The sequence below is a fragment of the Fragaria vesca genome, linkage group LG2 (genome assembly GCF_000184155.1).
Source record: "Fragaria vesca subsp. vesca linkage group LG2, FraVesHawaii_1.0, whole genome shotgun sequence".
In the NCBI taxonomy this organism is placed as follows: domain Eukaryota; kingdom Viridiplantae; phylum Streptophyta; class Magnoliopsida; order Rosales; family Rosaceae; genus Fragaria; species Fragaria vesca.
The window spans coordinates 17,487,583-17,502,593 of NC_020492.1; the positions used below are offsets into that span (position 1 = coordinate 17,487,583).

At 36.7% G+C, this 15,011-nt stretch overlaps 2 protein-coding genes across 2 annotated transcripts; one reads left to right on the plus strand and one right to left on the minus strand.

Annotated features, from left to right (window-relative positions):
- Nucleotides 1-3,218: 3,218 nt before the first annotated feature.
- On the plus strand, nucleotides 3,219-8,387 carry LOC101311930. Its single transcript, XM_004290677.1, has 10 exons — nucleotides 3,219-3,281; nucleotides 3,673-3,832; nucleotides 5,101-5,179; nucleotides 5,476-5,574; nucleotides 5,674-5,790; nucleotides 5,922-6,067; nucleotides 6,684-6,765; nucleotides 6,971-7,056; nucleotides 7,133-7,321; nucleotides 7,535-8,387. The coding sequence occupies exons 2-10, from the start codon at nucleotides 3,723-3,725 to the stop codon at nucleotides 8,205-8,207; spliced, it is 1,581 nt and encodes a 526-aa protein (XP_004290725.1). The 5' UTR covers nucleotides 3,219-3,281; nucleotides 3,673-3,722; the 3' UTR covers nucleotides 8,208-8,387.
- A 4-nt stretch (nucleotides 8,388-8,391) lies between these two features.
- Nucleotides 8,392-11,305, minus strand: LOC101312218 (flavin-containing monooxygenase FMO GS-OX-like 9-like). Its single transcript, XM_004290678.1, has 7 exons — nucleotides 10,678-11,305; nucleotides 10,447-10,517; nucleotides 10,158-10,322; nucleotides 9,813-9,895; nucleotides 9,454-9,589; nucleotides 9,019-9,192; nucleotides 8,392-8,882 (listed from the first exon to the last, which is right to left on the minus strand). The coding sequence occupies exons 1-7, from the start codon at nucleotides 11,267-11,269 to the stop codon at nucleotides 8,679-8,681; spliced, it is 1,425 nt and encodes a 474-aa protein (XP_004290726.1). The 5' UTR covers nucleotides 11,270-11,305; the 3' UTR covers nucleotides 8,392-8,678.
- Between the last annotated feature and the right edge of the window lie 3,706 nt (nucleotides 11,306-15,011).

Sequence of the window (15,011 nt, forward strand, 5' to 3'; positions counted from 1 at the left end):
TATATATATATATATATATATATATATATGCTGATATTGTGTTTTGATCAAGAGAGACACACAAGCCAATGAGGTGCCTTAAGACCATCTTCCACTGTAGGTGCCCTACCATCTTCCAAATTTAGCTAAGAAAATAGAAATATTCCATAGAATCTTTTTTTAGCTTACCAAACTCTCTCACCATAAGCTAAATCTTTAGCTAAAGTAATAACATTTTGGTTTTAGAAAGACTCCTACAGTAAGCTAAATCATATGGTAAAGCCTTTTGTTTTCCTTTTGTTTTTTTTTTTCTTTTATCATATATTTATTTAAATCAATAAATAATCATGAAAAAAATTAAATAAACATATTCGATATGGGGCTCATATGAAAGATCTCGTCGAGATTTTCGCGATGGTTGTTGAGAATTAATTTTTAATTTAGATGATAGTGTAAATTGGAAATACAAATCTAAAGTTGAATAAAATATATTTAATTTTAGTTTACTTTATAAGCCAAATTTGGCTTACCAAATAGCTTAAACTAAATTTTTTTTTACCTTAGAAATTGTGATTTGGCTTAGCTAAATTTGACTTTTTAGCTTATGGTAGGAGTTGGTCTAAGAGGGCAAGCACGAGGACCAACTGATACCTTGGTTTGTGTATCACAAACACAGCTAAAGCCTAAGAGCTCTAAATCATGGGTCACGGGTTGAGAAAAACACATCAAACCCTAGACTGATTTTTGAGCATCAAGGCAAGACTTTTGTCTTAGTTGTCAGTTTGAAATTCAAATAAGGATCTCACTCAGACATAAGTATTATGCAACAAGGGTAAAGATTAGACCTAAGACGAAAGAAACAAAAAACTGAAAAGCTGGAAACCCAAACTTTTAGGATAGCAAGTAAAACTGCCTTCCTGATCAATGAAAAACCCATGAAATGCATATGCATGATTTTATCTGAGTTCCATGACATCATGTTGGTTTTTTTACTTCTTCAACTTGTTCTTCAGTTGTGGAAGACCAATCTCCCAATTGTTTTAGACTTTATAGGTTGTGTTTTGTTTATATAAAGATTGTCAACAACCTTATACCTTCAATTCTAAAATTAACCGTGGTTTAGACTAAAAGTCAAAAATTAATATAGTAGTGATGTGTCTTTTCTTAAGATCCTTAGATTATGTAGAGAGTCTAGATTTTATGAAATTCAACTATATTCACAGACTCCTCATTTTAGATGAGCCAGATCCTTTGGCTCGTATTGTATCACAAGACAAATTAGTTCGAGCTGGATTTGTTTTGAAGAGCGTTCTTTCGAGTGAAGGACCTGGAGTTGAGAAATATGTTTTGCTTGTATTATTAACATGATGATGATGCGCTTCATTTCAAGTCCATGCCAAGCAAACACCAAGCTTGCATACGTAGTTTTATAGAGATTTCCTCATCTCCATTAAAACCAGATTCTGTAACTAGAGATTAATGAATTGTCATAATCTAGAATCAGTTTTGATTAGATGTATCCTTGTTGTAAACACCTTGGCTGATTTGTTGGAATCAATTTTGATTCCATTTGTAACAGTAGCAATCATGCTACTATATATATAGCTTGTAAACTTGTACTTGTAAATTCTACCATACATCAACACATGGAAGGAAACTTAAATTTTATACATAAGTAAACTAGTTTGATATATTTTGTCTTAGAAAAAAGTAGTTCGATATATAAGTACAAGTCTCATACCAGTATGTGAATGAGTGAAGTTTGTTTCACTTAATTCGGTACACGAGTATGCTTAATGTATGTAAAGCCTCTAGAACTAGAGTTTAGTTGCATGAATCCGTTATTTTGTAATCTACTTTATAATATGTAGTTTCTTTAACATTTAATATACACATAGCCTTCTTAACTTCTTTTTTCACATCTCATAATACCTATATGTAAATTTATTGAGTCGAGATAATCTTACCATAAAATATCAAATTTAAACGAGAACGACATTATATTATAATTTAACTATCATATAAAAACATACAAGGAACATTATTATTTACTTAATAGCACTGTCATTCAAAAATAGTTTGAATCCTTCTTCATCGATGCTACTTTAGAAGATTCGTTAATACTAATGTAGTAACGTTAGCTTGTTGCATCAATCTTTCGGAACCCCAAATATAAAATTTTTTGGTTTGGAAACAAAAAAAAAACACTCTGTAGTCTCTTTTGGAGCCCCGGACCGCATCAAGTGTGCGCTAAGATTTTATTTTGGCAACCAAATTGATGTGAATGGCTTTATGCAGATCAGCAGACGTACATCACAGATGATGAAGAAAGAGTTGACAAACGTGATGTGGAGGAATAAGGTCACATGAAAAATGACCCGGTCAACAAAGTTTGACTATACAACTTTTATTCCACAGCCTAGACTAGACGCAAATTTTGCCGACTTGGAGCTGTTTTTAGATGCGGGGCCCACGCTCCGCCAAGCAAACACGTTTCTTTATCCTTTCACACACGCACACGTTCAAAAAGAAAAGTCTAAACCTGAAACCTCTGGATGCATACCAATCGCAATTATTTTTCTTAGTTTTATTCGTTTAGGCCAGGATTGTTCCATATAAGAAATTTTGTTGTTTACACACTAGAAAAGGATCGTCTATATATAGGGAGTGGTCAAAATTAATTAGTATTTTTGCATAATACAAATAAAATGTTAAAATACATAAGAGTTACCGTTGTTACATGTATTTAATCTAATAATTTAGATATAAACTCAATAAACCTTTCAGATTGTTAATATGATTAACCTTTTATATTAGAGTGTTCAATAACAGACGTAACAAGGTAGTAGCTATATCAACGGTAAATTTTATCTCTTGATTATTTTTTATTTTAACATTAAAAGAAAAACAGATTTAAATGATTTTGATCTAACGAAACATGATTAGACATGCGAGTTATGAGTTAAGATACTCAAAGAGGTGAGGTCCAACATTTGATCATCCCCACCGTCTCACGATCAAAGTTTCATACCAATCAGATCCCCGAGTCGGGGTAACAAGCAACAACACACTTTTGCCACCAATTTTTTTGTATAATAAACAAAAGTAAAAGTAAAAAGTCCAAGTTTTGGTCTTAATTTTCTAAACAAAACTAGCAAACCCCCGCACAAGAAATTAAGAAAGAACGATAGAGAAGAAGAAGACCCACAAACTCCCCCAATTCTATCTTTCATTTTCTCTCTGTTTCTCTCCCCCTCAAATTCTCCCCATCTCAGCATTCGCCGCCTCTTCGATTCTCACTGGTACGCGCGCGCTCTCTCTCTCTCTCTTCTCTCCCTCAACAACTCTCAGATCAAAATCCAGACTCTCTTCGTTTCCGGTTCCATTCTCATTTGATCGTTCCGTCAACAGCTCTGGGTTTAAGCTTCAAATTCAATTCCGCCTCTCAATTATACTTTTCGTAATGCTAATTACACTCTATTGATGATCTGATCGCCCTCTCATGTGGATCTTGCTTAGATATTTTTAGTCTTTAAATCTTGTAATTTCGGATGAAATTTAGTTATAATCTTAGGCTACTCTTTTTGGTTGACCTAATTTCAGTTTTTTTCTGCATTGGTTGGGTTCATTTTTAGCTTGTTTTCGAAGTTTACGACTGTGATGTTGAATTTGTGTTTTGGCTTGTGATGTTAGGGTTTTTGGAGGATTCAGGACTTGAGTGGAGCTTCTTTGGGATATCAGGGATGGCTGGTGGTGCGGCATCGTGTGCCGAGAGGGCCACGAGTGATATGCTCATTGGTCCAGACTGGGCAATTAACATTGAGCTATGCGACATTATCAATATGGACCCCGGGTACTGATTCTTTGCTTCCTTGAGTTGTCTTTTATAGGTTTCTGAATTCTGTGTGGTTGTTATGTGGAAATGTTTATAGAAGAGATAGGTTGGAATTGTGAGTAGTTGATATTCGTAATAATGTGATGTGGTAGTGTTTTGTCAGTTGAAATTGTGCATATATGATTGTAGAATATGTCGTTAGATTGACTGACTGCCCAATCGGGGATACAATTTCAATGTGGATTCTGTGAATGACCATTCCATGTAAATTTTATAAGCAGTAACTACTTTATTTTTGGTTTAAGTGATCCTTTAAACTCTAATATATTTCATTTCAATGCTATAGACTTGCAATTTAAACAGATGAGATGCGTTTGTTTGGTCAATACTGCTATAGAAGAGATATCTTCTAGACTTTCTGAGGAACCTCATATTTTGCCTAATACAGGTCTCTGATAGGAGGGAATTGCTCCAATAGATGCTCCTATCTTGTCTTAGATAGTTTATGGTGTACCCTACTAAATTAATACCGTCTGCCGTAATTGGGCGAGCTCTAAATTTTACATAGAATATCTGTTAATGTAAAGGATTCCTAATGTTGCACAGTTTTTCTTGTTTCTTATTTCCTTTTTCTTTTATATACCTGTAAAGAACCTTCTCTTAATAGAGTGCTTGTTTGGTGTGTTTGTGCACCTGATGATAAACGATTTGGACATTTTTGTTGAAAGATAGTAATAGTTAACGAATTGGAATACATTTATCAACATATTTTCTTTTCTTCCTTCTGAATTCATTTAGATAATTCTTTAAATCGATTTAAGTATGTTAAGGTTGCAAGGTTCTATGATTTTACCGGGTTGAATTTGTATGAATAACTTCAAATTTAAATTTCAGACATTATAAGTCTAACATCTTGCCAAATCCTTGCCCAACTTTTCTTTTTCTAAGAACTTGTAATTCCTTTGTTAAGGTGGCTCTTTTACTTGAGCCTGCTTTTGTTTCTTATTACAATAATGTTTTCATGATCTTAACAACGTAATAGCAAAACTTTTTTTTTTTAGTAAATAGGCAAATAATAATTAGTTTTGTTTAACTAGGTTCTATAATGTTCCTTCAGACAAAAATAAAAAGGTTCTATTATGTTCCTGGTGCATCACTTCACTGGAAATGTGGAAGACTGGTTATTCAATTATTTTAGTAGCTCAATGTCATGTTTGTGAATCATGATATGTTTCCCTAATCCTTTCCAATTTTGATATTCAGAATGTTATACTGAAATTTTGCAGGCAAGCAAAAGATGCCTTGAAGATACTAAAGAAGCGCCTGGGCAGTAAAAATCCAAAAATACAACTTCTGGCTCTTTTTGTTAGTATATTCTACTTTTTAAACTTTCTTAATATGTTTCTTGTGTATAGCATTTGATTCCCCTTATCAATTTCTTGAAGTAAAAAAGATTTATGCATTTCTTTTCATTTTTATAAATTCATGACCTATAGACTATGTAGTATTCCCTTGCTGAAATCACGCATACACATTAAAATGTCAATGAGTGTTCAATTATTGAGACATCAGTTGTGGTTCAGTAGTTATGTTGCTACCCTTAGCAAAAAAGCGTTGACTGATGTTTCTTTTGCTTTTCCCTTTTGGGTAATTTAATCCAGGCTTTGGAGACTGTGAGCAAAAATTGTGGCGAGAGTATTTTTCGCCATATTGTCGAGCGTGATATCTTGCATGATATGGTCAAAATAGTAAAGAAGAAGGTGGTGTACATTTTCTTGACCTCCATCATTTGCCTTTTCAATTTGGCAGGAACAGGCACTAATGTCTTTTCTGCTTTGTAATTTAATTCTACTATGCAGCCAGATTTGAATGTAAGGGAAAAGATACTTATTTTAATAGATACCTGGCAAGAAGCTTTTGGGGGCTCGTCGGGATCAAGATTTCCCCAGTACTATGCAGCATATAACGAACTGAGGGTAATTGGATTATAACATCTCGATGCTCCTTGCCGTTTATAGACCCTTAACATAAAGTTGTCTTTTAGTATGTTCATAATTTTATTTTATTCTGCTTCTTTCCTTCTAACCATCTAAATTATGATTTACAGTCTGCTGGAGTTGAATTTCCTCCACGAGAAGAGAACAGTGTACCGCTCTTTACTCCACCGCAGACCCAGCCAGTAGTTCCTCCTGTTACATCATATGATGATGCTGCTATTCAGGCTTCTCTGGAGTCCGATGCTTCTGGTCTTAGGTACTAACTGATGAATCTTGTCTCACATTGAGCCAATACAGTTTCGGCTCTTTCAGTTCAGTATTTACTGCCTATTCCAAGATCTTTGCTGCTTTATTGTTGCATCTATGTTGATCATAGGCATGTTGAATGAATTAGACTGATAGAGTAATTTTTTTTTTTTTTGATTACGAATGTCGGTATCTTTGCCTAATATAAGTGACCTCTAATTGGAAACCTCAATCTGGCTTGTTGATGTACATATGTTCATTAAAGACTTACAATTCGAAAATGCTATTGATCATTTTTATTAACGTGAGAACTAATGTGGTTGTGTATGCCTTTGTCAACTAGAAATTTAGACTTCATATCCAAAAGGCTTTGTGATTGGTGTTGTAAACTCTTGAGCCGTTGTACGGCTACAGAAACCTCTGTCACTTTTGTATTTGTTTACCCTAATTTCAAAGTCACATCATTATTCCGAATTTTCTCGAGTGTGAAACTGTTCATAACAACATTTGATATTGTAAAGGATGTCACATGTGAACTTTGGTTATATCTTTTGGTTTTTGCTAAAATTGGTCTGTGGTATTCATGAATCTGTGATTACGTAACACTTTAAATTATTTATGATCAGCTTGCCGGAGATTCAAAATGCTCGAGGAATTGCTGATGTCTTGATGGAAATGCTGAATGCCTTGGATGGTAATAACCCTGAGGTAATATTCTAAGCTATCTTTAAGCTTTGGATACTTTCTTGTGCGAAAATACTTGGATTTAGCATTGCTACAAGTACATTTGTACTTTTTCATGTTTTTACCTTCTGTGCATTTGGATAGGTTCTTAATTCGTACTGTTGACTAGAATTGCCAGTTTATTAATCATCCTGGTTATCATAACATTTAATTCTGAATATTATGGCAGGGTTTAAAGGAAGAAGTTATTGTTGACCTTGTTGATCAGTGTCGTTCCTACCAAAAGCGTGTCATGGTTCTTGTGAATAACACTGCGTAAGTGATTGCTCACAAACATGCTGGTTTTTGTTGTAGATTTGAAGTTGTTGATGGTTGTGTCTCTGTCTTTCAGAGATGAGTCGCTTCTGTTTCAGGGATTGTCACTGAACGACGATCTGCAGAGGGTACTTAGTCGGCATGATGACATGGTGAAAGGAACAATAACAGGGGTAAGAGGACCAGAATCTTCTGTTGTGCCGCTTGTGAATGTGAACCATGAGGATGATGAGTCGGAGGATGAATTTGCCCAACTAGCTCACAGGTGACAATCAGAAGATGTACTCTCAGTTTATTGTATATCGTTTTCATTACTGTACCTGATTTAGTTTGATATGCGTATATGGAGTATAAATGAGGCAACTATTCATTGCTTGTCATTGAATATGTGTGGTAGAGGATATGAAGATTGTAGATTCTGTTTATTTGCTTATTTTCTTGTTTTTCTCTAAGTAGAATTTGGTGAAATGCATTGCAGGTCATCAAGAGATAATTCACAAGGACAGGGCCCGAGATCAGCCAATTCCAAGACTGAACCTGTGCGAGTCAGTCCACTTCTTCCTCCTCCACCCTCCTCAAAAAGGCCAATAACCCTTGGTCCTGGTCTGATTGATTATCTCAGTGGTGAAGCCTACAAATCTGAAGGATCCTCTGCAACTTCAGAATCCACGTCCTTTGCAGTTCCAGCTCATGCGAGCCCAAATTCCAGTTCACGGTTGACCCCATTATCTTCCTCGCCCCCTTCATCCCATTCCCAAAACACGACTCCATCACCTTTGTTCACTGGAAAGCCTATTTACGATGAACCTGCTCCACGAAGCAAATCCATTGATGGGCTGCCTCCAGCTCCTTGGGATGCGCAGGCTCCTGAAGGTTCTCTATCTCCTGGAGGTTCTCAATCTCCTGTCATCCTTCCACCTCCACCGTCCAGGTATAATCAGAGACAACAGTTTTTTGAGCAGCAAGCAGGTGGACCAAGTGGTGGATCTGGTTCGTCTTATGACAATTTAGTGGGACAGACGCAGACGCTCTCTCTCAATTCATCTACCGCAACAAAACAAGTAAAACAGGAAGATGCGCTCTTCAAAGACCTCGTTGATTTTGCGAAAGCCAAGTCAACTTCATCTGCGAACCCCAATAGATCATATTGAGTTGTGAACTTGTGCGTAGCAGTCAGTGCAGCTTGTGGATCATGTTCCTTACATACTTCAGATCATGAGATTGCCTGTTACTAAATAAATATTGGTAGGAACCTTTTCGGTTTTGGTTTATGTATGATGTTTAGCTGGTATATCTGTTTCTTTTCTTCTTTTTTTTTTTTTTTTTTTTAGCTGGCCGAGCTGGTATATTTTCTGAGATGACCTTTGCGTTGCATATAATTCAATATACTGATGTACCCTTCATTGCATCCGCTTTTGATGTCAGTCTTTGTGTTGAAACTGGTGTCAATTCTCCTTGCTAAATCTCTCTTCTGTGTTCGTATACACACACACTAGTCACCTGCTTTTGCATGTTTGCAACACCATGTTTTATAGTTCTAGATTGCCACATTTGATGATACTTGATTGTGTTCTTTAACAAATACATTGATTTATTCAAATTTACATCAATAATTTAGACCTTTACAGCGGAGAAACTTGAGCGTCTTGTTCTTGTTCAATGAAATGTGGACTTTGCAGAGCCTCTTTAATCAAGTCATCATCATCCAACGAATCTCTGTATGTTTCCAGGTTGGTAAAATAATTGTTTAAGATAATAAAGAAAATCTTTTTCTTCCATTCCTCTAAATGTGGGAACCCAGTATAATCTGCATATTTGTCGCAATACTGCAATGATGGTCGAGCAAACAAATTAGTCTTGCTATATAGATAGCATAGAATGCAAGATCACCAGTATAAACGACAAAGTGTAAACATATATGGTATAGATTATTTTGTTGCCTGAGGTAACAGACATCTTTACCTCGAATTCTCCAATATCATGAGTCTGGTACTTTGGGATGCCAGCAACATCCCTTGAGTGGTAGAAGTCCTTGATGGACTGCATCATTTCATCCCTTGATGGCAGTTTTCTTTTCCCAGAGAGCACTTGAGCTATCCATTTTGCTTGCGACTCAAAGAAATGGAACGCTATCACCTGGATTGAACAAATGATCAACATGAAAGCTATATCTATAATTCTAAATGCATGGTTACTGTTCTTAAGTATTGAAAGTTTACGGTTCAGAATTGTTGGATTAGCTCAGTAAATGACGCAGACCGCAAACAATTTGCAGTTCAATGGCCCTATAGATACCCCTGAGCACCATACAGTTTACGATATATGTTGAGCCAATGGGAAAAAAAAAAAAACAACACACACACACACACAGACACTCACACGAGTAAATGTTAGTACCTTTCTAGGAATTCCAATGAAAGATAAAGATGGAGCAAGTGAGGGAGGGAAGGTGTGCTCAAACAAAGGACCAACCCTATCATCATCAATAGCTACTATTCCTTTGGTGTCAAGAAATGGGAATGTGTATGAATAACTGCACAAAAGTACATAAACAGGTCACAATAATAACCCGCTTCGAACAATTAGGAACAAATGCAAGGGACTCGGAAAATCTCCCCGTCCATTGGTAAAATTGGTAAGTTTAGTTTGGCTTTGAGCCATTGATATCTTTGTCCTCAAGTAATCATTCAGCTAATAATATACTGTCTGCGAGACAGTACTTGCATAATGTCGATCTATTTGGATAGTTTAATTACCCTGTGCAGTAGATGATAGTGTCGGCGATGACCCAAGAACCATCCACAAACAATACCTTTCCATCTTGTTGAAGGCACTCTATCTGCATACATAGATTGTACGATTTTAGCTGTTAAAATTCTTCCAAGGTCTAAGGTTCGAAATTCCGGTTTCGATATAAATATCAGGATTCTAGATTGATGACAATTGAAAAGAAAATATTGAGTTTGGATTGAAATATCGGTCAAAACTAAAGAGATTGTAAAGAATTACCCCAACGATGTAAAGAAATATAGGAAAATGAATCGGACTAATTAGAGGTCTAATTGCTTTCGATACACGACCAGTGCCAATGTACGTAGTACCTGTGGACGAAGATGCAAATTATCATGCTTGGAAATGACCTTGGATAAGCCCTCAAATATATTGCTCAAGGATCTTGCGCTGAGGTACACTACTGCCTTTGCCTCCTGCACCAGCTCCACTGATATGTCTTGCCCACTTTGTGCAGTTCCAACCACCACCACAACCTGCATCAAGTAGTACAGATCGAGAGGAACGTCATGAGAAGCGTGAACTGTTATCAAGAACAAATATTGGAGTGATCGATGAAACTCGATCTGTGTGTTTATCAAATAGAGACTGGTTAATTACCTCATCACGGAACGGCTCGGGAACCCTGTAAATGTGACTGTGTAGTTGCTTCCTCTTCCATGAATCCATTCCTAAACATAAGGATATTCATACAGTATAACAAAAAGATCGAACAATACACACACATATATATATATATATATATATATATATATATATATCACCATATATATGATTAACTAGAAATGATAATTAGGGTTAATAAAGAGACTCATTGAGTTATTGACGTACCTTTAATGGAAGGCAACCTTGGCTGATACTGATGGCCAGTAGCAACAACCACAGAATTAAACACCTCTTCCATCACAATCTGGGTATTCTTCTCCACGCTCTTCACAAGCCATCTCAAATCTTGGCATCCTTCTACATGATCCAGCATCCCCACATAAGCCACCTTATTATTGAATCTAATAAAATCCCTCAACCCAAACCAGTCACAAAAGTCTTGAAGGTACAAAAGAAGTTCCCTATGCCCAGGAAACCTTCTCGAGTCTCTACCCTTCTTAACTGAAAATGGGAAGTCAGTGAATGCCATGATCTCTCTAGGAGATCCCAGCCTCAAAGAGGTATAAACACTACTGTGCACTTTATGATGAGAATTATGAGTAGTAGTAAGACTCGTTGTGTTCCTCCCCAAGGGGTCCTCACCCTCCACATTTGGGTCATACAGCCATTGACCTCCTACATCGTGGTTTTGTTCCAACACCACCACTCTGTGACCTTCTTTCTTGAGCTCTCTTGCAGCAACAAGCCCCGAGGGTCCAGCCCCAATCACACACACACTCTTGGATTGGTAGCTCTCACACATCGTGGTTGTTTCCATGGGTTTTCTTTTGGTTGTGTGGATGTTGATTTGGTCGTGTGTGAAATTTTGGTGTCGGTGGTAAGGACTTATATAGGAGAGCCTTGTTCAATCAAGCAAATGTAGCTCTCCATCAGGTTGTGCTTTATGGGTGCAGCACTTTGCTATCGGAGGGGACGTGATAGCTATATTAGTAAAATTAAGGAAGTAGGAGTGATTGAACACTCATATACTTTAAACTAATAGAAATTAGTGATATTTGATTTATTTTAGGGTTTCTAGAAAACAAATACCAACCAATAGAAGAACTTAAAGAGCATCTCCAACAGCTTCCCCAAAATTTCTCTAAAATGGGGAAGCAAAAGCTAAAATCTTCAAAAAAATTATGCTCAAAATCCAACAGCTTCCCCATTTTTGATATTTCAGCATTTAATACAACAATAAAGTATACTATATCATTATTAATTATAACAAAAAAATCTTATATATTTCATCGTAACAATAAAATACTCAATAAAATATTATATTGTTGTATTGAATTCGTTGGAGCATATGAAGAATTTAATTTTTGGGAAGAAAGGCTTTGCTGCAAATTTGGGGAATGAAGGCTTTTCTTTCTTCTCCATCCCCATTTTGGGGAATGGGATGGGGAAGTTGTTGGACCTAAAAACAGCTCCATATTCCCCAAAATTGAGAAGTTCAAGAAAATGGGGAAACTGTTGGAGATGCTCTAAGGTGTGTCTATCTATGTGGAAGATTTTGTCCTACAAATTAAATACAGATTGGATTGGAAGCTGCCTTGCAAGAAGCTTCCATCGACCGTTGACTAGGCTTGACCGTCGTCGAAGAAGGAGGAGGAGGGGGGCATACCTGCATAAAACACTTTGATGCCTAAGTCCAGTATAGTAAATGGAAGTAAAATGAAATGCATTACCTGGTGATCGAACCTCCTCTTAAGGACAAGTCGCCTTTAGTACCGCATTGATTTACTGTCGGCCGTAGTCAATTACAGCCGTATTCATTATTCATGCATTGATTTACCGCACTTAGTGTAGTCAATTATTGCCACATTCATAATTGTCTTAAATATAAACCCAAAAATATATTCCAGCTCCCACAATGCCTCAAATATTTCCTCAAGTACTAGCCGCCCCAATTCTTTCCTCCAGCCAAGGCCATCCCAAAATTTACTCGAGCCTTAGCCGCCCTAATTCGTTCTGAGAAAATCTTAGGTGTGGCTAACGCACCACGTGTCCTGTGCGACCCATCAGTCACACAGCGACCTGTTGTTTTTTTTTTTTCACACCACCTGCGTTCTTCTTCCTCTGCTCCGGCGCATCTTCTTCCTTCCTCTGCTCCGGTCGGAAACCTATCCCCTCCGATCTTCTTTCTCTCTGCCTAGCTGCCTCCTCAAACCTGCAACCCCCGCCGCCTTCACCGTAATCCTCACCACTCTAAGCTCGATACAACTTGTGTAAAGGAAGAAGAAGCTTCACCGAAGAAGAGAAAGAGGAAGAAGAACGCATGTGGGGTGTGGTTGGGGGGGGGGGGGGGGGGGGGGTACACTGTCGTTGTGTGATTAGTGGGTCGCACAAGACACGTGGTGCGTTAGCCGCACCTAAGACTCTCTCTTCTTTCCTCGAGCTCTGGCCTTCCCAGCCGCCCAAAATTTTCCCTTCGGATTTGGCCGCCTTGAATCTTTCTTCGACCCTAACCGCCTTGATTATTTTTTGGAGGTGAAGACTCAATTTCAACATGAGACATGAAATTGGCCCCATTTTACATTGAATTTAATTGACAACAATTTATCCTTTTTGGCCACTATCCCTTGAATTCAAATCGGCCACCAGCCTCATAAGATCACAGTCAGCCACTACCTTCAAAGTTATGTACAACTACTGGCCCATACATATGATTGATATATCATGAATAAATAAAGAAAGAAAAATAAAAAGCAGCACTAAATTAAAAAGAAACTGCACTAGTCTACATTATCCAGACCACCCCTATTTATGTTTTAGGGTTTGTATTTTGTCAACCCCAGTCCTTAGTGACAAAGATGATATTTCCTTAGGTACAGCTCCCGCCATCATTATTTATGGAAAAGTGGTACCCGTCACAAACGGTGCAAATTGTTGTGATGAAAAACAAATTTTGTTGAAGATTTTGTAACCAATCAAATACTGACTAGAGCGGAGCTTACCTGGATACAACCAAGAAGGTTTGTTCGACCACTAACTCGAAACTTGACTGTCTAGAGAGAGAGAGAGTACTTGCAAAAGACCATCCGACGCTCAAATCAGTACATTTCTTTGTTGGTTCAAGTGACTCCATTGAATATGCCTGATCGCTTCACATCTATTCATAGGTGAGATCGAGGCTACTTGTGCTGCATACAACAAGTTATCTATTGGGGTCATGAGCGGGCAAGTAGACTTGCACATCAACTTTTCGTTTGTTAATCCGGAAGTCACCGTTTATTTATTAGCATACTTGAAGAGGTCATGAATTTGCACTTGTTGCCGAAATGAATATTGAACTTATAATTGCCATGATTGTCTTATTTACTCTTATTGTTGTTAATTATTACCACATGTAAAAATCATCGTATATATAAAAATCAAATGTATTTTACCGCCCCTACGTTGCCCCTAGCTATGTAGTTTATTCATATGTGACTACTCACTTTAAAAGCAAAAAATACCTAACATCTTGTTTTTTTTTTTTTGTACTATATATTAACACACTCCTTTTCGCTATTAACTAATGTTCTAAAAGGAGCTACGGGGTAGGCGGGAGTAACCCGCAACCTAGAGCCTGGACAACCTAGGTGAGGATTAGGCGGGGACTAGGCAATTTGTATTTTTTAAGATTTATTAATTAAAAATATATATTTTATGCAATTCAATATTTGAAAACGGTGATAAATTATTCAACATAAATTTAGTCAGACACATTTATAAAATAAATTATAACTAAAATTTAACATAACTTCCCGAAAAAGTGAGCAACAATAAACATATACACTTCTAATTTTAAACACACCATTAACTCATATACTCTCATACTCCTCACAATATAACAATCTCACCACAAAAAGAAAACAAAATTAGCCAGAGAGTTTAGAAGCCTAGGCGGGCAAGGCAGCGACTAGGCGGGCTAGGCGGCCGCCTAATCGCCCACAACCTGACACAAAGGGCTGGAAGAAAAGCGAAGCGGCGGGGCCTTTTAGAAGCTTGCTATTAACACACCTATCTATAATAATAGTCAATCATGAAACAAATTCAAGTGACAAGTTTGTAAATAAAATTAAAATGTGTGGCTAGAAAAATAGTTGAGATGTGTTAATAACAAAAATAGGTGTGTTAATAGCATCACCTTTTTTCTTTTTTTTTCCCTACTTATTGAGAAAACCACCTTAAGCTAGAGTCATTGTTAACGCTATAATTTTTCTTGTTTGATTCTTGCTTTAATGGGTCTTTTGGTCCAACAAGATACGATCTGTTTATTAAATAGGATAAGAGTGCGGCTGTTGGGACCTCTAAATTTACTTACTAGACCTCACTCTATTGTGAATTATTAAATGACATATATATCCTCATACACAATTACTATTTAGGACAATAATTATACAAAAGAAAATATTATATTTATTCTCTCTAGACTTTTCAATTCAATAATAATTGATTACATTCTTTATTATTTTCCTTATATATTTTTGTTTTCCAATTTCTTTTTTATTAAAGCATATATATATATATAT